This window comes from Pristiophorus japonicus, chromosome 3 (genome assembly GCF_044704955.1).
Source record: "Pristiophorus japonicus isolate sPriJap1 chromosome 3, sPriJap1.hap1, whole genome shotgun sequence".
Taxonomy (NCBI): Eukaryota; Metazoa; Chordata; class Chondrichthyes; family Pristiophoridae; genus Pristiophorus; species Pristiophorus japonicus.
This window is the reverse complement of record NC_091979.1, coordinates 91020839-91046936: the sequence shown is the minus strand read 5'-3', so window position 1 is coordinate 91046936 and position 26098 is coordinate 91020839. Positions and strand designations below refer to the sequence as shown.

General features: G+C 44.5%; 1 protein-coding gene across 1 annotated transcript in view; it reads right to left on the bottom strand.

Moving 5' to 3' along the window:
* Positions 1-25884, bottom strand: part of fap (fibroblast activation protein, alpha) — a 216633-nt gene extending 190749 nt beyond the window's left edge. The window contains exons 1-2 of the mRNA XM_070874618.1: positions 25816-25884; positions 25408-25495 (exon numbers count right to left, since the gene is read on the bottom strand). Of these exons, the coding sequence (XP_070730719.1) occupies positions 25408-25495; positions 25816-25821 (94 nt within the window). The 5' untranslated portion in view covers positions 25822-25884. The remainder of the gene's footprint in view (positions 1-25407; positions 25496-25815) is intronic.
* Between the last annotated feature and the right edge of the window lie 214 nt (positions 25885-26098).

Sequence of the window (26098 nt, the reverse complement as noted above, 5' to 3'; positions counted from 1 at the left end):
TAGATGAAGTCCTTACTACTAGGGGAATCAAGGGGTATGGTGAGAAAGCAGGAATGGGGTACTGAAGTTGCATGTTCAGCCATGAATTCATTGAATGGCGGTGCAGGCTAGAAGGGCCGAATGGCCTACTCCTGCACCTATTTTCTATGTTTCTATGTTTCTATGTTTCTATGCCTGAAGGGATTAATGAAAGACTTATGAAACTGCGTTTCCCCCTGAATGCCAAGTGTCACATCAGCATTATAAGTGCTTATGCACCCACCCTTCCAAGTCCCGATGAGATGAAAGAGAGGTTCTATGAAGATCTAGACAGACTGGTCAGGCCCACACCTGCTGGGGACAAGTTTGATCATCCTGGGTGATTTCAACGCATGAGTTGGAAAAGACAGCAAGCACTGGAAGGGAGTCATTGGACAGCATAGCACAGGAAAATTAAACAGTAATGGCCTCCTCCTCTTGAGTATGTGCGCGGAGAATGACTTGACTATCACAAATACTCTATTCAGGCAGGCCGACAAGTACAAAACAACTTGGATGCACCCCAGGTCTAAGCAATGGCACATGATAGACCATGTCATTGTAAGAAGGCGAGACATCAAGGAGGTAAAAATCACAAGAGCCATGCGGGGAACAGAATGCTGGACAGATCACTGTCTAGTCAGATCCACTCTCCAGCTATACATTGCTCCAATTCAGCGCAAGTGTTCAAAACCGAGCAGAAGTGCCTTTAACACAGCTAGGCTGAAACATCAGTGCTACCGTGAGCAGTTCCAGGATGACCTCGATAACAGGCTGATGTCTCACGGACCGCTCACCCAGCAACACCACACAGAAGTGGACAAAGCTCAAACAGTTGGTGACAGACTCAGAAAAGACAAGTCAGTCTATGGACCATCAAAACCCAGCACTACTCCATTCCTTTCAGCAGATGGCAGCACTTTGATCAAAGACAGGATTGGCATAAATGAGAGGTGGAGAGAACACTTCAGTAATCTTCTTAATCGACCTTCAACAATGAATGAAGAAGCAGTTGACTCCATACCCAGCAAGCTATCAAAGAAGATCTTGATCTTCCTCCCAGCATGAACGAAGTAAAGAAAGCCATCAACCAGATGAGTACTGGAAAGGCTCCAGTAAAGGATGGAATCCCTGCCGAAATCTACAAGGCAGTAGGCCCAGCAACTCTCGAGGCCTTTCATGACATAATAACTAGCATCTGGGAAGATGAAGACATGCCACAGGACTTCCGTGACGCTATGATAGTTTCCCTCTACAAGAACAAGGGCAACAAAGCAGACTGTGGCAACAACAGGGGAATATCGCTTCTGTCCATTGCTGGGAAGATCATCACCCGCATAGTATTGAACCGACTCATAGCTAGTGTCTCAGAAGTAAATCTTCCAGAAACACAATGTGGCTTTTGACCTGGTCAGAGCACAGCGGACATGATCTTTGCACTCAGACAAGTGCAGGAGAAGTGCATTGAGCAGAATATGGACCTGTATGCTGTATTTATTGATCTCACCAAGGCCTTTGATACTGTCAACAGAGCAGAACTGTGGTCAATCTTGACGAAACCTGGGCGCCCAAGGAAGTTTGTCCACATCATCGAGCTGTTTCATGACAACGTGACAGGTGAAGTGCTCTCAGACGGCACAATCACGGCCCCATTTGCCATCTCAAATGGAGTGAAACAAGGTTGTGTACTCGCTCCAGTTCTGTTAAACCTATTCTTTACCTGCGTCTTGAACTATGCCATAAAAGACTTGGAGTTTGGGGTCTACCTGAAATATCGATTAGATAGTTCACTGTTCGACCTCCGCCGCCTTGCTGCAAAGACCAAAGTACGGAAATGACTCATCCTAGAGGCACTCTTTGCTGACGAGTGCGCCCTATGGCACACAAGGAGAGTGACCTACAATTCATACTCAGCAAATTTGCTGAGGCAACAGAATTGTTTGGCCTAACCATCAGCCTTAGTAAAACCGAGGTTCTCTATCAGCCTGCCCCTGGCACCACAGCACCTGCTCCAACAGTCTTCATTGGCATACAACTAAAGTCAGTGAACAGCTTCAAGTAACTTGGCAGCACCATATCACGTGATGGGTCCTTGGACAAGGACATTGATGCAAGGATCTGTAAAGCCAGCCAGGCACTTGGTCGCTTGCGTACTAAGGTGTTGAGTCACAACCACATCCGACTGTCAACTAAACTGTTGGTGTATAGAGCAGTCGTACTCTTATCTCTCCTTTATGGATGTGAGACCTATAGGCATCACATCAAAAAGTTGGAAGCTTTCCATATGCGCAGTCTCAGATCTATACTCCACATACGCTGGCAAGACCGGTTGTCAAACTTTGAGGTTCTGGAGAGAGCACAATCAACTAGCATTAAGGTGATACTAGATCAAGTGAGCCCAGTTCCGGTGGGCTGGACATGTCTTCCGCAAGGATGAGTCAAGGATCCCTCGTCAGCTTCTTCACGGCGAGCTCTGTGAAGGCTGAAGACACCAGGGGCGCCCTCGCAAGCGCTACAAAGATTGTATCAACGCTAACCTCCAGTACTGTGGCATCCGACCAAAGGACCTCGAGAATACAGCAGCTAATAAAATCCAGTGGCAAACCCTCAAGAAGACTGCCTGCCAGACCTTCGAAGAAAGCCGATGTCAATGCCTGCGGGACACGAGAGACAGACGACATCAGGTGGCAGTTTGTCAGCATCAGGCACATCGAACTTCCCTTGTCCGACGTGCAAGAGACTATGTGCATCCAGAATTGGCCTATACAGCCACTTGATGATTAGCACATCAACATCTTTGTTGGATACGACAGACTACCAGAGAGATTAGGGACGATTTTCTAGACCAATATGTCAAGGAACCAACGACAGGGCTGGCCATCCTAGACTGGATGATGTGTAATGAGAAAGGACTAATTAGCAATCTTGTTGTACGAGGCCCCTTGGGGAAGAGTGACCATAATATGGCAGAATTCTTTATTAAGATGGAGAGTGACACAGCTAATTCAGAGACCAAGGTCCTGAACTTAAGGAAAGGTAACTTCAATGGTATGAAACATGAATTGGCTAGAATAGACTGGCAAAGGTTACTTAAAGGGTTGATGGTGGATAGACAATGGCAAACATTTAAAGATCACATGGATGAACTTCAACAATTGTACATCCCTGTCTGGAGTAAAAATAAAACGGGGAAGGGGGTTCAACCGTAGTTAACAAGGGAAATTAAGGATAGTGTTAAATCCAAGGAAGAGGCATATAGATTGGCCAGAAAAAGCAGCAAACCTGAGGACTGAGAGAATTTTATAATACAGCAGAGGAGGACAAAAGGTTTAATTAGGAGGGGAAAAATAGAGTATGAGAGGAAACTTGCTGGGAACATAAAAACTGACTGCAAAAGCTTCTATAGCTATGTGAAGTGAAAACGATTAGTGAAGACAAACGTAGGTTCCTTGCAGTCAGATTTCAGGTGAATTTATAATGGGGAACAAAGAAATGGCAGACCAGTTAAACAAATACTTTGGTTCTGTCTTCACAAAGAAAGACACAAATAACCTTCCGGAAATACTAGGGACTGAGGGTCTAGTGAGAAGGAGGAACTGAAGGAAATCCTTATTAGGTGGGAAATTGTGTTAGGGAAATTGATGGGATTGAAGGGCGATAAATCCCTGGGGCCTGATAGTCTGCATCCCAGAGTACTTAAGGAAGTGACCCTAGAAATAGTGGATGCATTGGTGATCATTTTCCAAAAGTCTATCGACTCTGGATCAGTTCCTATGGACTGGAGGGTAGCTAATGTAACACCACTTTTTAAGAAAGGAGGGAGAGAGAAAACGGGTAATTATAGACCGGTTAGCCTGACATCAGTAGTGGGGAAAATGTAGGAATCAATTATTAAAGATGAGAGCAGCGCATTTGGAAAGCAGTGATGGGATTAGCCCAAGTCAGCATGGATTTATGAAAGGGAAATCCTGCTTGACAAATCTTCTAAAAAATTTTGAAGACGTAACTGGTAGAGTGGACAAGGGAAAATCAGTGGATGTGGTATATTTGGACTTTCAAAAGGTTTTTGACAAGAGATTAGTGTGCAAAATTAAAGCACATGGTATTGGGGGTAATGTACTGACGTGGATAGAGAACTGGTTGGCAGACAGGAAGCAGAGAGTCGGGATAAACGGGTAATTTTCAGAATGGTCGGCAGTGACTAGTGGAGTGCCACGGGGCTCAGTGCTGGGATACCAGCTATTCACAATATACATTAATGATTTGATGAACGAATTGAGTGTAATATCTCCAAGTTTGCAGATGACACTAAACTGGTTGGTGGTGTGAGCTGTAAAGAGGACGCTAAGAGGCTGCAGGGTGACTTGGACAGGTTAAGTGAGTGGGCAAATGCATGGCAGATGCAATATAATGTGGATAAATGTGAGGTTATCCACTTTGGTGGCAAAAACACATGAAGGCAGATTATTATCTGAATGGCGGCAGATTAGGAAAAGGGGAGGTGGAACGAGACCTGGGTGTCATGGTACATCAGTCATTGAAAGTTGGCATGCAGGTACAGCAGGCGGTGAAGAAGGCAAATGGTATGTTGGCCTTCATAGCAAAGGGATTTGAGTATAGGAGCAGGGAGGTCTTATTGCAGTTGTACAGGGCCTTAGTGAGGCCTCACCTGGAATATCGAGTTCAGTTTTAGTCTCCTAATCTGAGGAAGGACGTTCTTGCTATTGAGGGAGTGCAGCGAAGGTTCACCAGACTGATTCCCAGGATGGCAGGACTGACATATGAGGAGAGAGTGGATCGACTGGGCCTGTATTCACTGGAGTTTAGAAGGATGAGAGGTGATCTCATAGAAACATATAAAATTCTGATGGGACTGGACAGGTTAGATGCAGGAAGAATGTTCCCGATGTTGGGGAAGTCTAGAAGCAGGGGACATAGTCTAAGGATAAGGGGTAAGCCATTTAGGACTGAGATGAGGAGAAACTTCTTCACTCAGAGAGTTGTTAACCTGTGGAATTCCCTACCGCAGAGAGTTGTTGATGCCAGTTCATTGGATATATTCAAGAGGGAGTTAGATATGGCCCTTACGGCTAAAGGGATCAAGGGGCATGGAGAGAAAGCAGGAAAGGGGTACTGAGGTGAATGATCAGCCATGATCTTATTGAATGGTGGTGCAGGCTCAAAGGGCCGAATGGCCTACTCCGGCACCTATTTTCTATGTTTTTATATTTCTATGTTTTATCAATGACCTTCCCTCCATCATAAGATCAGAAGTGTGGATGTTCGCTGATGATTGCACAGTGTTCCGTTCCAATCGCAACTGCAGAAATAATAAAGCAGTCCATGCCTACATGCAGCAAGATTTGGACAGCATTCAAGCTTGGGCTGATAAGTGGCAAGTAACATTTGTACCACACAAGTGCCAAGCCATGACTATCTCCAACAAGCGAGGGTCTAACCACTGCACCGTGACATTCAACAGCATTACCATCGGCAAATCCCCCAACATCAACATCCTGGGGGTCACCATTGCCCAGATACGTAACTGGACCAGCCACATAAATACTGTGGCAAGGTCGGCATTTGCTGCCCATCCCTAAGATAAAACTGAGTGGTTTTCTAGGCCACTTCATTGGGCAGTTAAGAGTCAACCATGTTGTTATATGAATGGAGTCAAATATAGTCCAGAACAGATAAGGATGGCAGGTTTCTTTCCCTTAAGGACATTAGTTGACCAGTTGGGTTAGTGTGACAAAACAGCAGCTTTGTGGTCACTTTTCATGATACCAGGTTTTGTTAAACTGAATTCAAATTCCAAAACTGCCATGGTGTGATTTGAACTCACATTCCCTGGATTATTAATTTAGACCTCTGAGTTACTAATCCAGTAACATAACCACTACACTACCATTTCTGATATGTTTTGCAGGCGCAATACATCATACACTATAACACTCACACAGCTGGTTGCCCAATGGAGCAGCACGATCAATAATAAAGGCTAGCATCTGTTAACAGTGCTAAGCAGCCACTTAAACCAAAATAAACAGCCACTTAATCCTCCACAATAGTGCAAGAAAGAGCAGGATAGCTGTTAATGGTGCCATATTATTGTGCTATCAAGGCTATCGGATAAAGGAAAGTAAGGTTTATTGACCGAGCACCGGATGCACTTCAGTGGAGAGTGAAGAAAAGAAACAAACCATTTAAATGCAGAAATTATGGGAGGAAATAGCATAAAGGGTCAATACTGTCCCTTAAATCCAGCAGACCAGGAAGAATATTAAGAAAATCTGCTAAAGTAAGGCAAAAGTACATTATACGTGGCAGCAGCTGCCAGAAGTCATCATGCAAAAAAGTCTACCCTGACAGGCTTTAAATCCAATTCTGTCCCATCAAGTAACCAGTAAGAAATTAACCTGTGCAGTACTGCTATGAAAACAACCAGTACATATACCAACTGTATGCAACAATAATTCTTAAAGCACTTCACATAAATCAATCGGACACGCAGATAGATGCCCGTTCAATTTTTATTTGTCAGTATGGCCTAAATGCTGTGCAGCTACATGACATTGGCACTTTTCCATGTTCTTGCAATATTTCAATACTATTTTACTGCTTGAAGGTCAAGATGACCTATAATTAGCTGCAGCAACCTTGTATAGATAGTACATAGAAACATAGGAATTGCTAAACGTAAAAAGACCAAGGTCCATCTAGTCTGCCTTCTACCATCCTGGTAGTCTCATAGTTGCATGATACAATAATAATGAAGTTGTCGATCAGAGCAATCAATGTCTATCAAATTGTCTACAACAGACCCAGACATGATGCGAGAAAAACCCTAGCTTTGGGAATCGTAGGTCCAAATACACCTGTCCTCCCATACATGCTACACCTACCATATGTCTCAAATTACTCATATACTGTATCCTAAAATGTTATTTTCTGAAAGAAATCTGACTAATTTGCAATTAATGAATCAATACTAACTGCTTCCATCATATCACCTTAGGGAGCCTGTACCAGAGATTGACCATGCGCTCATTGAAATATTGTTTCCACAGATTAGTTTTGAATTTGCCCCCATGGAGCTAAATGAAACATTCATTTGCCAAAACAAAATCAAGCAATGCTTCTTTCCTTGTTGGATATTAATGGGCCAAATGTTGTCAAAATAATGGTGAGGCTAAAGGTGCTCACCGTTATCTATGCGTAAATGGTACAACTTCAGGCGAGGTCGTTATCAGCTCACACTTTCAGCAACTTAGTGGGCAAAGATGTTTTGAGCTGAAGGGTGCAGAGGCAAGTCTAATTAATGACAGATGCCATTAGATGGGCCTGCTACAGCAAAATATGGCACAATGTTCTAGCAAGCAGTCCTCGAAACATTCTAAAAAACATTCCCCCTTTTATCCAGTCTATCTTGGGATAATTAAAAGTACCAACATTATTGCCATGTTGTTCTTATCTCTCCTTTTAAACTCTGCAGAATTCTGGCTCCACTATTTAGTGGCCTGTTATGCAGACGAAGATTTAGACCATTTCCCTTCCCATTTCTTAACTCTATCCATATGGATTGTGTTTGAATGCAGCTGTTTAGGATACACTTACATTCTAGCGCTGTGACAGAATCCTTCACGAACACTAACACCACACATTTTTTCCCCCTCCCTATCACTCCTGAAAATGTGCTATCAAGGAATATTAATGAACTTCCCAGTCCTATGCACACTTAAGCCATGGTTTAAGCCAATCTTCTGCTGAAATTACGCTGGCAGATCGGGAACCCCTGTGTAAATTCTACCCGTATATGTACAATCTATATTCAGACACATTCCCCATTAACATTTAATAGTGTATTCAATTTTCATTTATATACACTCCATGTTATAACATGTTTTAACTTTAATAAACATCATTATTATTTATGCTGCTGCTAAGAAATCCCCAACTTGCTATTAATTGGATAATTACGAATGGTTTGTGGCCCCTTAATTAATTTATTGCTGCCTATTACTCAAACTTGATATTTGATGAATTATCTGGCTACATCTCAAATATAATTGTGTCAACCTTCTTTCGGAGGCATTTAAGATCTTCACAACTGAAACTTTGCAACATTGCTCACTTTTACTTTTATTGATCCCCATTTTTGAAGAATCTAGTACTAATTTGCAGCCTCCTAATAATTATGATAAAGAGAAATTATAATAGAACAGCAGTCCTCATCTCAAGCTTGCTAGGTCTCCTGTTATGAACCTGAATAGGTTATTTCTTCCTCTGTGGAATCCAAAGAAATACATCAGCTCTTAGCTCCAAAAGCACAAGATAACAAGTGACACCAGGTCAAGGCATTGTGGGCAGTCACATTCTGATGAAGATCATAAGTTTTTTTGGCAGTTACTATAATAAAAAGCAATTTTTAAATAAATTATATTAATTGATTGTGTGCTATCAGTGATTTATAGTGAGACAAAAGCCAAATCGCTATTGGAGATAGTAACAGTTGAATGTTAATGTAGTCATATGTCCATATAGGTTCTAATCCATTTAGAATAAATGGGTTAATTTCTGTGTTGAAACATTAGGCAAAATAATAGCATATAAACATGATAATATCATCAATAATCATTTCTAGTGTCAGTAAAGTGCCGCAAAATAGTAAGAAGCAACTTGAAACAAGAAACAAGTTGATTATTTTGCTAATAATAGATTACCACAGTATACATGAATCACCATTATAATTGTTTTCTGTCCAGCTTAGTGGACTGTAATCTCTTAGATGTAGTATAAACAATATCAGATATTTATGTCGGTTCCCAAATATTGGAAAATACACCAAATAAAAAGTTAAAGCAAAATTTTCTGTGGCCACATACCTCCAAAACCTCCCCCATAAAATAAATGGCATGCATGATATACCCTTGTCTATAATTCTCACTACCCAATTGACCCTACTCTGCTGAGGTCATAAAAGGCACGATATAAATGCAACTTCTTTGTTTCCTTTTTTGGTGAAGTCCTGATGGTGATGGTGCTCCCACAATGGTATTAGGTAGGGAATTCCAGGATATTGACCAGTGACAATAAAAGACTAGCGGTCTATAGCCAAGTAATGACAATCTGGGACTTCGAGGGGAACTTGGAGTTAATGGTGCCCAATGACATAGCCCTCCTCTATGAGAGAGGTCATAGGGGAGGGAGGCCTGTTGAATTAGGTGCAGTTCTTATTATAAAAACATATAAGGTGAAGCGTTTTACAGTGGTATCATTTGAAATAATTATGTAATTATGTGTCAGCCATGTCTCAACTGGTAGCATCCTCGCCTCTGAGTCAGAGGATTGTGGGTTCAAGTCCCATTCCAGAGACTTGAGCACAAAAATTTAGGCTAGCATTCCAGTGCAGTACTGAAGGAGTGCTGCACTTTCGGAGGTGGCATCTTTCGAATGAGACAGTAAACCAAGACCTGCTTGCTCTCTCAGGTAAAAGATCCCACGACACTATTTCGAAGAAGAACACGAGAGTTATCCCCGGGGTCCTAGACAATATTTATCCCTCAATCAACATCAATAAAATAGATTATCTGGTCATTATCACATTGCTTTTGTGGAAGCTTGCATGTGCCAATTGGCTGCCGCTTTTCCTATATTGCAACAGTGACTGCACTTCAAAAAGTACTCCATTGGCAGTAAAGTGTTTTGGAATGTTCGATGGTAATGGAAAGCACTATATAAATGCAAGTCTTTTTTTTTTCTTTTTATTGCAATGTATTAGGACCACTGCACTTTTGATATACATTAATGACCTGAACTTGGGTATACCGGGCATGTTTTCAAAGTTTGCAGATGACACAAAACTTGGAAATGTAGTAAACAATGAAGAGGATAGTAACAGACTGGTAAACTGGACAGACACATAGCAGATTAAATTTAACACAGAGAAGTGTGAAGTAATACATTTTGATAGGACAAATGAAGAAAGGTAATATAAAATAAATGGTACAATTTTAAAGGGGGTGCAGGAACAGAGAGACTTATGTAAACAAATCTTTGAAGGTGGCAGGACATGTTGAAAAGGCTGTTAAAAAGCTTATGGGATCCTTGGCTTTATTAATAGAACATATGAACATAAGAAATAGGAGCAGGAGTAGGCCATTTGGCCCCACGAGCCTGCTCCACCATTCAATAAGATCATGGCTGATCTGATTATGGACTCAGCGCTCCTTCCGCTCCCCGTAACCCTTTACTCCCTTATCGCTCAAAACTCTGTGGATCTCCGTCTTAAATATATTCAAAGACCCAGCCTCCACTGCTCTCTGGGGCAGAGAATTCCATAGATTTACAACCTTCTGAGAAAAGAAATTTCTCCGCATCTCAGTTTTAAATGGGCGGCCCCTTATTCTAAGACTAAGGGCTAGATTTTCCACTTTTGTGCTTATCGTCCAAAAATGAGTGTTATTTTCTGCATGGGCAATAAAGAAGTGTTTTTAGATCGCCGGTTCCTCGCCCATTCTCAAAACACCTAGTCTCCATTTTTGAAAATGGGTGTTACCGCGAGTGATATGAAATGGGCGGTAGCGTTAAATTTCACTGACCTTCTGCCGTAAAGCGTGGCCGCCCTTAGCAATGGCATGGCAACGCTCAATTCCCGTGATTCAGGAGTTCAAGGGTCATCATGACATGTGCAGAAGAGGAGGCAGAGAGAGAGGGAGCTCAGAGGGACTGAAGGCGTGTCTGGGTGTGGTATGGCTGCTTTGGGAGGAAGGAGGGAGACTTTAGAGCTTCACAGCAAGTAGGGACAGAAAAAGCAGCTGTTACCAACCACATATTTGCCCGAATTTGCCCTATAATGGAGGGAGAGGAGGAGGCATCAGAGCACGCTGTGGAGACTGACGCTGGAGAGAGTAGTGAGGTGGGAGTGGAGCACATTGGAGGGCGCAAAAGAGCCAGGAGGTTCTCGAACAAGACAAATGCCTCCCTCCTACAGGAGGTCGAGTCACACTGGGGTGATTTGACACAGGAAGGGTGTGGGAAGCCCACCCAAGAGGCCTACCAGAGGATATGGACCGAGCTGGCAGAGGTGGTCTCGTCGGCGACCAATGAGGTTCGTGAGGGCAACCAAAGCCGCAAATGATGGAACGACCTTGTGGGATCCGCAAGAGTAAGAATTACATTTATTTACATGTACTTACGTATTTATACAATTTGATTTGTAACAGTCATGAGTGACTATCAGCAGGTGTGAGGTCTTTCACTTTTACCGGGAATGTTTTACTCAAAGCCTGCGGTCACGGTGCACGTCTTTAGATAAAGAAAGATAATTTTCATAATAATCATGATTACATCTGTCGGTTATGTGTTGTATCAGTCTCTGTGACAGTACCTAACAATGATATCACGCAATGATCTCATGTCATGTCGTCCTGTCACCTGTTACAAAAGAAGCTGTTGACGATGAGGTCCGTGCAGAGACGAACGGGTGGGGGGCCACCAGTCCCCAGCGACATCACTGAGATGGAGGAGCGGGTGCTCGCACTCGTGGGGAAGCACACCCAGACAGCCATGGATGCATCTGCAGACCCTGAAGTGATGTCACGTGAATAAAGCTTACGTAATGTAAAGTCAATAGATGCCACACCCACTCATATCCGAACAATCATATATGATCGATGATTTCTAAAATTGTCATAGAAATAATGATGGCCGAATGAAATCATTACAATACACAATGTGTTGATGGTCATGAAATGTGATGTCTGTTATGATTTTGAGAGCGGTGGTGCTTTTGTCGTGCATATGTTGTGTGTAGCGCTGGACTCACCTTGTGACCCTAGCACCCCCTTCTCCTCTAATAACCTAATTTGTGTTTTGCAGCTCAGCCAGCAGTACGGCTCCAAGCAAGACCACAGAGGCCAGAAGGTGAGGGCGTGGGGCCCGACTCTCCGGACAATCCAGCATCTGGTGCTGAGGAGCTCCGATTCTCACCCGTCAATCTGCTGGGTCTGTTCTCCACGGATGAGAGTGTGGACTTCGAGGAACCTGCATCGCCACGTCTCAGAAGCCATTCCACCCCAAGGCCATCTCATGATCCTCCGGTCATTCCCGCCTCCACTCTGTAGGTATCGGCCCCAAGCAACCTCGCCACATGGCACCCCATTTGTCCCCAGGATGGCGCCGATCCCATGGAGGCCTCGTGGACGCGGCAGGTCTGTTCCACGAGCGTCACATGAGTAAAGAGAGATGGTACAGTTGTCCAGGAGGACTGTAGACATTGGTGACCAGCTCATCGAAGCATTGGAGGGCATATCCCGACAGCTGGCCACCATGACCGAGTACATTCCGCGGATAGCGGAAGCCCTGGATGCAATAGCCAGAAACACTGCTGTCACAGGCCTCCCAATGGTCCCGGAGCGCGGCACTCCACCCCTAGGTTCCGCACCACCACTGCGAATGACAGATGAGAGCAAGGACCAAGATTTTGTTTCTGCATCAGAGAATGTGGCCCCCTCGGCACCCCACCACTCGCGTACTCGTCCAACCACCGCATCTGCCTTCATCCCCCCCCAATGAGCCACCGCCTGATGAGCTCCTCGGCCAGACGCCATGGAGCGAGGAGGGGAAGGGGTAGAGGTGGGGAGAAGGGGAGGGAGGAAGGAAAGTGAGGTGCATGTCCGCAAGTGATGGCTGTGTTATATCTCCATCTGAGTGTGTGCAATTTGTTGTAATGTATGGGGGCTGGGGACTACGCTCTTCTTCGCCTTTGTATTCTGTGTTGCTGAGCATGTTGAACATTTGATTGATATCAATGGTGGAAATAGTGAGGTGTTGGCGGGGGTTGGGTGTTATTGCCTGTGATGCTTATGATTTCAGACCAATCTTGGTATAACATTTTTGTTATTGAACATAATCTTGTTGTGCATTGCCTCAGATAGCTGGACCGTTACATACTGGCGTTTCTTAACATGAAAGGATTAAATACAACTTAACTTCAACCAACATAAACTTTAACTGGCACCAAGGTGATGGGCACCATTGATGCCCGAGCTGCACACACACAGTGTGTCAGTGTTGTCACTCACATCAACGTTCTTTCAGGCAAATCATTCAGATATCAGCTCCTCACATAAGAGTCTTGCAGCTATGTAGCCCCACAGGCCCTTTCCTGCGGTCTGGAGGGGGTTGTGGGCATGGTTGTATAGTCAGCCTGATTGTCTGGCCCTAGGTCAGCGTCCAGCTCCTTGTCGTCCTCTTCCTCACTCTCCTGAGGTGGAGCATCAGTGCCTTCTGGCAATTCTTGTCCTCTCCGGATAGCCAGATTGTGCAGCATCGAGCACACGACCACAAATTTACCTACTTGCTCAGGGTTGTATTGTAGCTCCCCTCCTGAGCGGTCAAGAGATCTGAAGTGATGCTTAAGCACAGTTATTGTTTTCTGGACCAGATTGTGTGTGTCTCCGTGGCTCCAGTTGTATCGCTTCTTGTCCTCGGTGTGGGTGTCACACAGGGGGTTTATCAGCCAGCTGGCTAGGCCATATCGGTTATCACCAAGCATCCAGCATTGTCCTTGTGGCTGACTCTTAAAGATGTCAGAGACAGCGCTCTCACGCAGGATGTGAAGCTCATTGAAGGTGCCCAGACATTTGGCATTCACTGCCAGTATGATCTGGTTGTGGTCGACAACTAGTTTGGACCTTCAGGGAGTGAAATCCTTTTGTAATACGAAAATGCACCGGGTCCTGAGAAGGTGGCCGCATGGCAATGTGAGTGCACTGTATAGCTCCCTGCACCCTGGGGAACTGAGCAATGGGGTAGAATGCTCCAGCCCTGTCAGCCTGGGGAAGCTGATAAAGTCCATCCTTCTCGCGTACAGGGCCTCCGTGACCTGTCTAATGCAGCGATGGATTTGCATGGTGAGACAGAGGGCAAATTTCGACCACAGAGGCCCGAAAGGAACCGGACGCGTAGAAAAACAGTGCCGCGTTGACCTTGACCTCGACCGACACTGATGTCCTGATGGCAGGCTGCATATGTGGCCTGATGAGCTCACATATTTCTTTGATCACCACCTTGTGGAAGCGCAGTCTCCGAAGGCAGGTGTGTTCAGAGACGTCGAGGTAAGACCTCTTTTCCTTGTACGGCAGGGTATGTATGGTCTGGCCCTCCTCCTCATTCTTGCACGTCTTAAATTAGGAACATAATGATGTGCATCACACATAGAGCCATCTGCACTCTGCAGCATCTGCGTATTAATCGATGCAGGCTGAGAAATGGCTGGCCCCATTGCAATGAAAGTATAATAGTGATTGATCAGAAGCAATGATTTCCTCACTAAAATACACCTAGAGTAAAACCCCAATAGTCCAGAGTCTGAAAATAAGTCTGTTGAGATGTTCACTTCACCTGAGAAGAACTTCAGAGTCAATCCAAACTCCCCCGAAGTTGAAGCAGCCTTTTGAATGAAGCGACCTGCGATTTAAAAAATGGCAGCCACACCGCTGGCGTTCGTTCAGAACAGTTCCACTTTGTATGGGCGTTTTTTGGGGCGAGCGATATTGTGGGCGATATGTGTGCGAGGTGGTGAAAGTGATGGTGGGCGATCTCCTGGGCATTAGTTTCACCAAATGTGCTCTTTACGATAAAAAAAAGGGAGCGGGCAGTATTATTTAATCTCAGCGTTAATTCCTTGCGGAAAGTAATGCTGGCCGATATTATGGTCGTTGATTTCGCCCATTCTGATGATTACGCCCTAAAAAAAAGTGTGCGGGCGGTAATATTTTTTCCCAGCGTTAAGCACATGTGGAAAGTAATGTTCGGCGATAAGTTTCTTAAAAATGCCCGTCAGTTTCCATTTTGTGCCAAAATTGGCGATATATGGGCGTTAAACGTCATTTCAGTGGTAAAATAGGCGTTAAGTGGGCGTTAAGCATACAAAAAAAGTGGAGGTTCTAGCCCTTGGTCCCGTAGTTTTAGTTTCCCCTATGAGTGGAAATATTCTTTCTGCATCCACCTTATCGAGCCCCCTCATTATTTTATATATTTCAATAAGATCACCTTTCATTCTTCTGAACTCCAATGTGTATAGGCTCAACCTACTCAACCTATCCTCATACGTTAACCCCCTCATCTTTGGAATCAACCTAGTAAACCTTCTCTGAGCAGCGTCCAATGCAAGTATATCCTTCCTTGAATACGGAGACCAAAACTGTACACAGTACTCCAGGTGTGGCCTCACCAATACCCTGTACAGTTGTAGCAGGGCTTCTCTGCTTTTATACTCCATCCTCCTTGCACTAAAGGCCAACATTCTATTTGCCCTCCTGATTACTTGCTGTACCTGCATACTCACTTTTTGTGTTTCATGCACAAGGACCCCCAAGTCTCTCTGTACTGCAGCACTTTGCAATTTTTCTCCATTTAAATTATAATTAGCTTTTCTATTATTTCTGACAAAGTGGATAACCTCACATTTTCTCACATTATACTCCATCTGGCAAATCTTTGCCCACTCACTTAACCTGTCTATATCCCTTTGCAGATTTTTTGTGTCCTCCTCACAATTTGCTTTCCCACCCATCTTTGTATCATCAGCAAACTGGTTACATTACACTCGGTCCCTTCATCCAAGTCAGTAATATAGATTGTAAATAGTTCAGGCCTCAGCACCGATCCCTGCGGCATCCCACTCATCGCTGTTTGCCAACTGGAAAATTACACATTTATCCCGACTCTGTTTTCTGTTAGGTAGCCAATCCTCTATCCTTGCTAATATATTACCCCCTACCCCGTGAGCTTTTATCTTGTGCAGTAACCTCTTATGTGGCACCTTATCGAATGCCTTCTGGAAATCCAAATACACCACATCCGCTGGTTCCTCCTTATCCACTCTGCTCGTTACATCCTCAAAGAACTCCAGCAAATTTGTCAAACATGATTTCCCTTTCATAAAACCATGCTAACTCTGCTTGATTGAATCATGCTTTTCCAAATGTCCCGCTACTGCTTCCTTAATAATGGACTCCAGCATTTTCCCAACTGCAGATGTTAGGCTCACTGGTCGATAGTTTCCTGCTTTTTGCCTGCCTCCTTTTTTAAATAGGGGCGTTACATTTGCTGTTTTCCAATCTGCTGGGACCGTCCCAGAATCCAGGGAATTTTAGTAGATTACAACCAATGCATCCATTATCTCTGCAGAGGCACAGTGTACAAAAGTAAGGAGGTTATGCTAAACCTTTCTGTTGTGTATGCCATAACTGTTAGACTGAGTATTGTTTAACTCCAAGAGGTATGACCTTGGCTTTGCTTTATTAAGGCCCAAAGTTACTAATATATAAAATGGCTGGCCTTTTATACTTGGGCTGCATACACGTGAGTGCATCCCAATGGCCTTCAACAGTGACGCCATCTAGTGGCTAGTGATCCCAAAAGTATATACATGACAATACCCCCCTCTGAGATATTAACACAGTCTTTTACAAATTGAGACGGTCTGGTGTTTTACGCTCCCGGGTTGACCGTCTCAGTTCAACTCCAGCCTTGGGTGAGTGTTCAGAGTCTGTTGTGACTGGTGGCTTGGTGGCTGACCTGGGTGAGAGTGACAATGGCAATGCCAGGGATTGAAAGTCCATTTTCATTGAACATGTCAGTGATTGAAAGTCCCGATTCACTGATAACCACTGAGTCCTCTGATGACTGGGGGTAAGTTGGTTGGTTGGTTGTCAATTGTCTCTTCCTCCAACTGTTCCGGTTCGTCTATGTGCCGTAGCTTTGTCTGATCCATATGTTTCCTGCATGTTTGCTCATTTTTGAGCTTGACAATAAATACTCTGTTGCCCTCCTTGGCCATGACAGTACCAGCGATCCACTTCGGACCCTGACCATAATTCAGAACATATATAGGATCATTTACAGAAATATCACGTGCCATAGCTGCACAATCGTGATACCCTTGCTGACTTTGTCTTCTATATTCAACATGATTATTCCAGTCAGGGTGTACAAGAGATAGCTTGGTCTTAAGATCTCTCTTCATCATTAGTTCAGCAGGCGAGACCCCAGTAACCATGTGTGGTCTTGTCGTGTAACTAAGCAGTATGCATGACAGGCGGGTCTGCAGTGACCCTTGGGTTACTCACTTCATACTCTGCTTTATGATGTGGACAGCATGTTCTGCTTGCCCATTGGATGCAGGTTTGAACGGTGCTGATCTTACATGTTTGATACCATTGAGTTTCATGAACTCTTGAAACTCCTAATTGGTGAAGCATGATCTGTGTCACTAACAACGATGTCAGGCAGACCATGTGTCATGAACATGACACTGAGTTTCCCAATGGTAGCTGTGGATGTGCTAGATGACATGATTATACACTCTATCCACTTCGAATATGCATCCACCACAACTAAAAACATCTTCCCCAGGAAAGGCCCTGAAAAGTCTATGTGGATCCTGGACTATGGTTTGCTCGGCCACAACCACAGACTCAGCGGCGATTTCACTGGTGCTTTGTTGAGCTGCATGCAAGTGTTGCACTGATGCACACATGATTCCAGCTCAGAGTCAATTCCCGGCCACCATACATGAGACCTGGTGATGGCTTTCATCATTACAATGCCGGGATGTGTGCTATGTAGCTCACGTACAAATTTCTCTCTCTGTTTCTTGGGCATATAACAACACGATTGCCCCACAGTATACAATCCAACTGAATCGACAGTTCATCTTTGCGATGAATGTAAGGTGTGGTCTCCTCACACATTTGCTTGGGTATGGCAGACCAATCACCTTTGAGGATGCAACTCTTCACCACCGATAAAATCGGGTCCTGGCTGGTCCAGGTCTTAACTTGTTGAGCCGTGACAGGGGTTCCTTCACTCTCAAAAGCATCCATAACTAACAATAGTTCCGCCGGTTGTGGTGTTTCCACCTCAGGTGTGGGCAACGGCAGACGGCTCAAAGCATTGGCACAATTCTCGGTGCCAGGTCTATGGTGAATGACATAATCATAAGCGGATAATGTCAGCGCCCACCTCTGGATGCGGGATGAAGCATTGGTCTTGATACCTTTGTTTTCAGAGAATAGTGAAATGAGCGGCTTGTGATCTGTCTCCAGTTCAAACCGAAGACCAAACATGTATTGATGCATCTTTTTAACCCCATACACACAGGCTAGTGCTTCTTGCTCTACCGTGCTGTAGGCTCTTTCCACTTTAGACAAACATTTTGAAGCATACTCAACTGGTTGAAGTTTACCCGACTCATTAGCTTGTTGGAGTACACAACCAATTCCAAATGACGAAGCATCACAGGCCAATACTAAACGTTTATATGGGTCATAATGTATCAGCACCTTGTTAGAGCAAAGCAGATTAGTGGCTTTCTCAAAGGCTCTGTCTTGAGACGCACCCCACACCCAGTTGTCGCCTTTTCTTAGCAACATGTACAGTGGTTCTAATAAGGTGCTCCATTTAGGTCGGAAGTTACTGAAGTAGTTGAGTAGACCCAGGAATGAACGAAGCTCCGTTACATTCTGCAGCTTGGGTGCATTCTTGACGGCCTTGGTTTTTGCGTCCGTGGGCCTGATGCCGTCAGCGGCAATTTTCCTCCCCGGGAATTCGACCTCAGGTGCCATGAAGACGCACTTCGAGCATTTCAGTCTGAGTCCACTTTGTACGGACAATGTAGAACCTCTTCCAGGTTGTTCAGATGTTCCTCAGAGTCACGACCTGTGATCAGGATGTCATCTTGGAACACAACGGTTCTGGGAACGGACTTCAGTAGACTCTCCATGTTCCTCTGAAATATTGCTGCAGCCGAGCGAATTCCAAAAGGGCACCTGTGATAAACAGTCCTTCGAGCAATGAGACCTTGGTGTCATGGTACATCAGTCATTGAAAGTTGGAAAGCAGGTACAGCAGGCAGTGAAGAAGGCAAATGGAATGTTGGCCTTCATAGCTAGAGGATTTGCGTATAGGAGCAGAGAGGTCTTACTGCAGTTGTACAGGGCCTTGGTGAGACCTGGAATATTGTGTTCAGTTTTGGTCTCCTAATCTGAGGAAGGACGTTCTTGCTATTGAGGGAGTGCAGCGAAGGTTCACCAGACTGATTCCCGGGATGGCAGGACTGACATATGAGGGGAGAGTGGATCGACTGGGCTTGTATTCACTGGAGTTTAGAAGAATGAGAGGGAATCTCATAGAAACATACAAAATTCTGACGGGATTGGACAGATTAGAGACAGGAAGAATGTTCCCGATGCTGGGGAAGTCCAGAACCAGGGATCACAGTCTAAGGATAAGGGGTAAACCATTTAGGACCGAGATAAGGAGAAACTTCTTCACTCAGAGAGTTGTTAACCTGTGGAATGCTCTACCGCAGAAAGTTGTTCAGGCCAGTTCGTTAGGTATATTCAAAAGGGAGTTAGATATGGTCCTTACGGCTAAAGGGATCAAGGGGTATAAAGAGAAAGCAGGAAAGGGGTACTGAGGTTAAATGATCAGCCATGATCGTATTGAATGGTGGTGCAGGCTCGAAGGGCTGAATGGCCTACTCCTGCATCTAATTTCTATGTTTCTGTGTTTATGCGTGTTAATTCACGTAAGTCTCTTCAACGTCTCGACCAGCTCCTGCGTCATGTAGGCCGACGTCAAGTCCAGTTTGGTGAACGACTTCCCCCGGCTAGTGTTGCAAACAAGTCATCAGCCTTCGGTACCAGGTACTGATCCTGTTTTGAAACCCTGTTAATCGTAGCCTTGTAGTCTCCACAGATTCTGACTGTGCCATCACTTTTCAGCACAGGAACAATGGGGCTGGCCCATTCATTAAATTCAACACTTCATGCTGGAGTTTGTCCAGTTCGATTTCGACCTTCTCCCTCGTCATATACGGAACCGCCCGAGTTTTATAATGGACGGGTCTTGCATCCGAGTCCACATGGATCTGCACCTTGGCTCCCGTGAAGTTGCCGATGCCTAGTTGAACAGTGAGGGGAACTTGCTCAGTACTTGGGCACATGTACCTTTCTCCGATGACAATGCCTTGATGTCATTCCAATCGCATCTGATTTCTTCAAGCCAGTTCCTGCCGAACAGCATTGGGCCATTGCCTGGGACAACCCATAGTGGTAACTTATGGACCGCACCGTCATACGACACTTTAATTGTGGCACTGACAATCACCGTCATGAGTTCTTTGGTATACGTGCGCAACTTGGCATTGACTGGACTCAGCCTGGGCCTCATAGCCTTAGCATCCCACAGCTTGTCGAATGCCCTCTTGATCATTATCAATTAACTCGCCCCCGTGTCCAGTTCCATCGATACCAGCATCCCATTAAATTTCACATTGATCATTATCGGTTTGCTCTTAGTTAGGAATGAGTACGGACCATACACTTCTTTCTCTGCTATCTCGGATTGCGTATCCGGATCCGCGCTAGTCTAACCATCATCCTCCATGTGGTGTGTCGTAGCACGATTGCTCCTCTGTGGACACTTACGCTGGAGATGCCCCACTGTCAGACAGCCTTTGCAACTATATTTCTTAAATCGACACTGCTGATGCCGGTGATTTCCCCCACAATGCCAACACGGAGAAATCGGATGCATTCCCACTGGCGAACTTTAGGCAGCCACAGGTTTTGCGTACGCAGTCGGGTAGGCCCTGCCATGTGCCGCTCTGCCGAACGCCGAATCAATCATATTTACAGTACTTGCCGAGTTTTGATTTTTCACTGATATCTGCTTTAGACTTCTATCCGTTGTCATGCATGACTGAACGATCGTGATGGCCCTGTTCAAGTCCAACGTCTCCACCGCCAGTAGTTTACACAGGATCACTTCGTGGTTGATGCCGATTACAAAGAAGTCCTGCAGCATGTCTGCCAACACAGCCACGAACTTACATGGTCCCGCTAGACATCTCAGGTCGGCAATGAATTCCGTCGCATTCTGGCCCTCTGAGCGAACGTGCGTGTAAAATCTGTATCTCGAGATGATGATGCCTTCATCTGGCTTAAGATGGTCCTGTACCAGTGCACACAATTCTTCATACATCTTCTCTGTTGGACTCACAGGCAGGAGTAGATTCTTTATCAAACCATAAATTTTTGGACCGCAAACCATGAGGAACACCGCCCGGCGCCGATCTGCGTCGCCGACCTCCTCCATTTTGTTGACCATGAAGAACTGGCTCAAACGGCTCACAAAGTCTGTCCAATCTACTCCTTCCACAAATCGCTCCAACAATCCAATTGTGCTCATTTTTGCATGTAAGGGTTCTTGGTGCCTCGTCGCCAAATCTTGTGTCTGCAATAATTGTTAGACTGACTAATGTTTAACTCCAAGAGGTATGACCTTGGCTCTTCTTTATTAAGGCCCAAAGTGACTGATATACAAAATGGCTGGCCTTTTATACTTGGGCTGCAGACACATGCGTGCAGCCCAATGGCCTCCAACAGTGATGCCATCTAGTGGCTAGTGATCCCAAAAGTACATACATGACACTTTCGAAAACACTTTATAAAAAGGTGTAACTCCCAATCTAGAGCCCCTGGAGGTCAAGTAGCATTGAGGGTGGGATAAGTAAATAAAGGGAAGCTTTTGTCAGAAACCAAGAGCTCAATACTACACAAAGCCTAGAGAAACATAGAAAGTGCAGGGGTGAAATTAAAAAGGAAATTAGAAAAGCAAAGAAATGACATGAAAAAATATTGGCAAGTAAAATCAAGAAAAATACAAGAATATTTTCTTAATACATAAAAAGCAAGAGAATAACTAAAGAAAAAGTATGGCCTATTAGAGATGAAAAAGGTAACCTATGTGTGGAGGCAGAAGACATGGGTATGGTTCTTAATGAATACTTTGTGTCTGTCTTCACAGAAGAGAGGGACAATGCAGACATTGTAGTTAAGGAGGAAGCGTGTGAAATATTAGATGGGATAAACATAGAGAGAGAAGAAGTATTAAGAGGTTTAGCATTTTTGAAAGTAGATAAATCACCAGGCCCGGATGAAATCTATCCCAGGCTGAGCAAGGGAAGATATAGTGGCAGTTCTGACATCATTTCCCAATCCTCTCTGGTGTGGTGCCAGAGTACTGGAGAACTGCTAACATTGTGCCATTATTTTAAAAGGGAGAGACCGAGTAATTACAGGTCAGTCAGCCTAACCTCGGTGGTGGAAACATTTTGGGGAAAAATTCTAAGGGACAGTATAAATCATCATTTAAAAAGTCAGGAATTAACCAAGGACAGCCAGCATGGATTTATTAAGGGAAGGTCATTTGATTGAATTTTTTGAGGAGGTAACGAGGAGGGTTTCTGGGGGTAAGCATTTGATGCAGTTTACGTGGATTTTAGCATGGCCATTGACAATGTCCCACATGATTGGTCAAAAAAGGAAAAGCCCATGGGATCCAAGAGAAAGTGGCAAGTTGGATCCAAAATGGCTCAGTGGCTGGAAGCAAAGGGTAATGGTCGACGGGTGTTTTTATGACTGGAAGGCTGGTTCCAGCGGGGTTCCACAGGGCTCAGTACTAGGTCCCTTGCTTTTTGTGGTATATATCAACGATTTAGACTTCAATGTAGGGGGCATGATTAAGAAGTTTGCAGATGATACAAAATTTGGCCATGTGGTTGATAGTGAGGAAGATAGCAGTATACTGTAGGAACATATCTTTTGGGGAGGGCTAACAAAGCAATGGAATATGCGTTAAATGGTAGGACACTGAGATGTGTGGAGGAACAAAGGGAACTGGGAGTGCATGTCCACAGATTCCTGAAGGTAGCAGGCCAAGTGGTTAAGAAGGCATACGGAATATTTGCCTTTATTAGCCAAGGCATAGAATACAAGAGCAGGGAGATTATGCTAAAACTGTATAAAACACTAGTTAGGCCACAGCTAGAGTACTGCATACAGTTCTGGTCACCACATTACAGGAAAGATGTGATTGCACTAGAGAGAGTACAGAGGAGATTTACGAGGATCTTGCCAGGACTGGAGAATTTTAGCTCTGAGGAAAGATTGGATAGGTTGGGGTTGTTTTCTTCAGAACAGAGAAGGCAAAGGGGAGACTTAATTGAGGTGTATAAAATTATGAGGGGCCTAGATAGGAAGCACCTATTTCCCTTAGCAGAGAGGTCAATAACCAGGGGGCATAGATTTAAAATAATTGTAGAAGGATTAGAGAGGAGTTGAGGAGAACCTTTTCATCACATGGTGATGGTGGTCTGGAACTCACTGCCTGAAAGGTTTTTTGAGGCAGAAACCCTCATCACATTTAAAAAGTACTTGGATATGCCATAATCTGCAATGGACCAAGAGCTGGAATGTGGGATTAGGCGGGATAGTTTTTTTACAACCGGTGCAGACGCAATGGGCTGAATAGATTCCTTCTGTGCCATAAATGTTTATGATTCTGATGCTACGAACACTGGTTAAGCCTCAGCTAGAATATTGTGTTCAATTCCAGGCATCACACTTTAGGAAGGATATAGAGAAGCAGCAGGAAATATTTACAGAATGGTACCAGGGATTAGGGACAATAGTTATGTAGTGTGACTGGAGAATGTGCTGTTATTCTCCTTGGAACAGAGAAGGTTAAGAGGATACTGGATAGAGGTGTTCAAAATCATGAATGGTTTTGATGGAGTAAATAAGGAGAAACTGTTTCCAGTAACAGAAGGGTCAGTATCCAATGAACACAGATTTAAGGATTTGCCAAAAGATGTGAGGAGAAATATTTTTACGCAGCAATATTATCATCTGGAATGCACTGCCCGAAAGGGTGGTGGAAGCAGATTCAATAATAACTTTCAAAAAGACATTGGATAAATACTTCAAGGGATAATTTACAGCGCTATGGGGAAAGAGCAGGGGATTGGGACTAATTGGATAGCTCTACCAAAGAGCCAGCACAGGCACAATGGAAAAATGGACTGTACTGTAATATGCTCTGATTCTATGATTGTTATTATAATTTTACTTATTCAGTTGTTGCTGTTTTAATTGTGTGTGGACAAGTCACTGTTTTTTATTGATAACTATTTTTTTCACAAGCTTGGGGGGGGCTTAAATCAATCAATAAAGAATACCAATTCTGGAATTATAATTATGATCCAGAATTTGAAAAGCATATCCATTTATATTATTTGATTTGTAGTAGCCATAAATGACAGTAGATGGTATGTGCCTGAAAATGTCACACAAGTGTGGCAATAAGGAATACTAGTAACAAAAAGGTAAGTCTATTCATAACAAAAGATTAGGGGCTAGACACTGCATTGGACCCCGTTTGCGGGAGCGCAAAAGTATCGCCTGGCGAAAAACATTTGATTCTGCGGGGAACTTCTGCTTTAAACACTCCAAGGGGGAAGTGGCATGCTAAACCAAACGCTACCACTTCCCGTAGAGCGCTAAAGGGAGTGAGAGGGGCCGCAGAGCGCTGCACAATGTTCCGAGCAGCGCTGCCGTCTGTATAGGCTCCTTCCCTCACTTAAAGGAAAGGGCCAATGCTGGGGTGACTGACTTGTACTGCTTTCTGTGTCGAGCCACGACACCTGCGTTATGTCCATAGCAGCTCCAAGCACGCTAAGAGCGTGCAGGGCTGAGCAATTGCAGAGTCCAAAACTATTAAAATACAACGCACTGGGGACATAAATAAATTTTGCCCTACCTGACTACCATTGCCTTTAATTAGCGCCCCACAAGCAGCCAGCCGAAGTGATAACGCCTCCTGCAGCTGCCGTTGTTGACGCCTGGCAATGCTGCAGGGGGCAGGAGGGAATATTGCATCTGGGGCGGTAATGATGCGCTGCACACCGGGTGCCGTCCTGATCTCCGGGGCGCTAGAGATCGAGGTTGTAAGTTTTAGTGCCAGTGCAAAACCACCAGGAAAGTTCGCGGATGTGGCTGATTTTGCCACGTCTGGTTGGTAAGCCCTTACCGTCTCCTGGAGGCGCTAACGGGAGGCGCAAAGCAGGCCAATTTCTCCCCCGTGGGATCTAAAATCTGAGACTTCAAAAAATAGTCACATTTGGTAGGAGTAAGTGGCGACACTGAAGATGACAAGTACTGGATCCTTCTATTTGCAAATAGGATTTGCGCTGCATTGAAGTCCTCACCCCAATGGAGCGGTCCATATGGAATGAAAACATTTGAACTACAGCTTTCAGTCAACATTTCATGAGGATGTGCTTCGAGGGGCAGTGACAATCTCTGCAGGTTCAATGCACTGCAGCACATTAGAGTGACATAATGGGAGCAGGCTGACAGCTCTTTTCCATCAATTCCTGTTGGTGCATGGAATAATAAAGCCATTCTACAAATAAAAACTGAAAACATCATGAATGGCGTGCTATAATATCTAAACAGCTTTAAATGCACTTACTGTTTGATAGCACAACTGCAATGGGAACCACTATCACGATGATGACGACACCAGCTGCAATGACCCCCAACACCGCTTTCAAAGTGCGCTGAAAGACAAAGAATTCATGGGAGGAGACAAGATACTGGGAGCCTCGCAACAAAGCTACACTCCTTCATTGCACAGCAGGGGCATCAAGAGTTAAAATCTCAAAACTTCGCAAAATCAATAGAATTAGAATGGAATTCAGGGTTGCAAAAAGCGAAACCACAAAAAAGAGGGAAAAAACACTTTTGTAATTTCTGCGAGATGAATCCAACATGAACTAAAACCACTGGCTGCAACTTTGCATCGGACTCTGGTCGCTCTGGGTAACATAGTAAGCAACCTTTCGCACAGTGAGCTAACTATATCGCGCTAGGTACTGACCTTCATGCTTGCTTCAGGTCCTGTTCTTTGAATGGATGTGCAAACCCGGTTGGGTTTGATCCCTCTTGGACCGTGGCAGAGGCAGGGCGGACAGAAAGGCAGCTAGCTGATCCTTACCCAACGGATCAGAAACTTCTGGCGAAAACTTTATAGCCCTTCTAATGTACCTAGTTTGATTCGGCTTAGTAAGCCATCGTTAAATATTATCTACAGTATTAAACATCATGCTAGTCGATCGTTTACGAATCGTAAATGCAAAGGTTAACTGATAGCAAGTGCGATC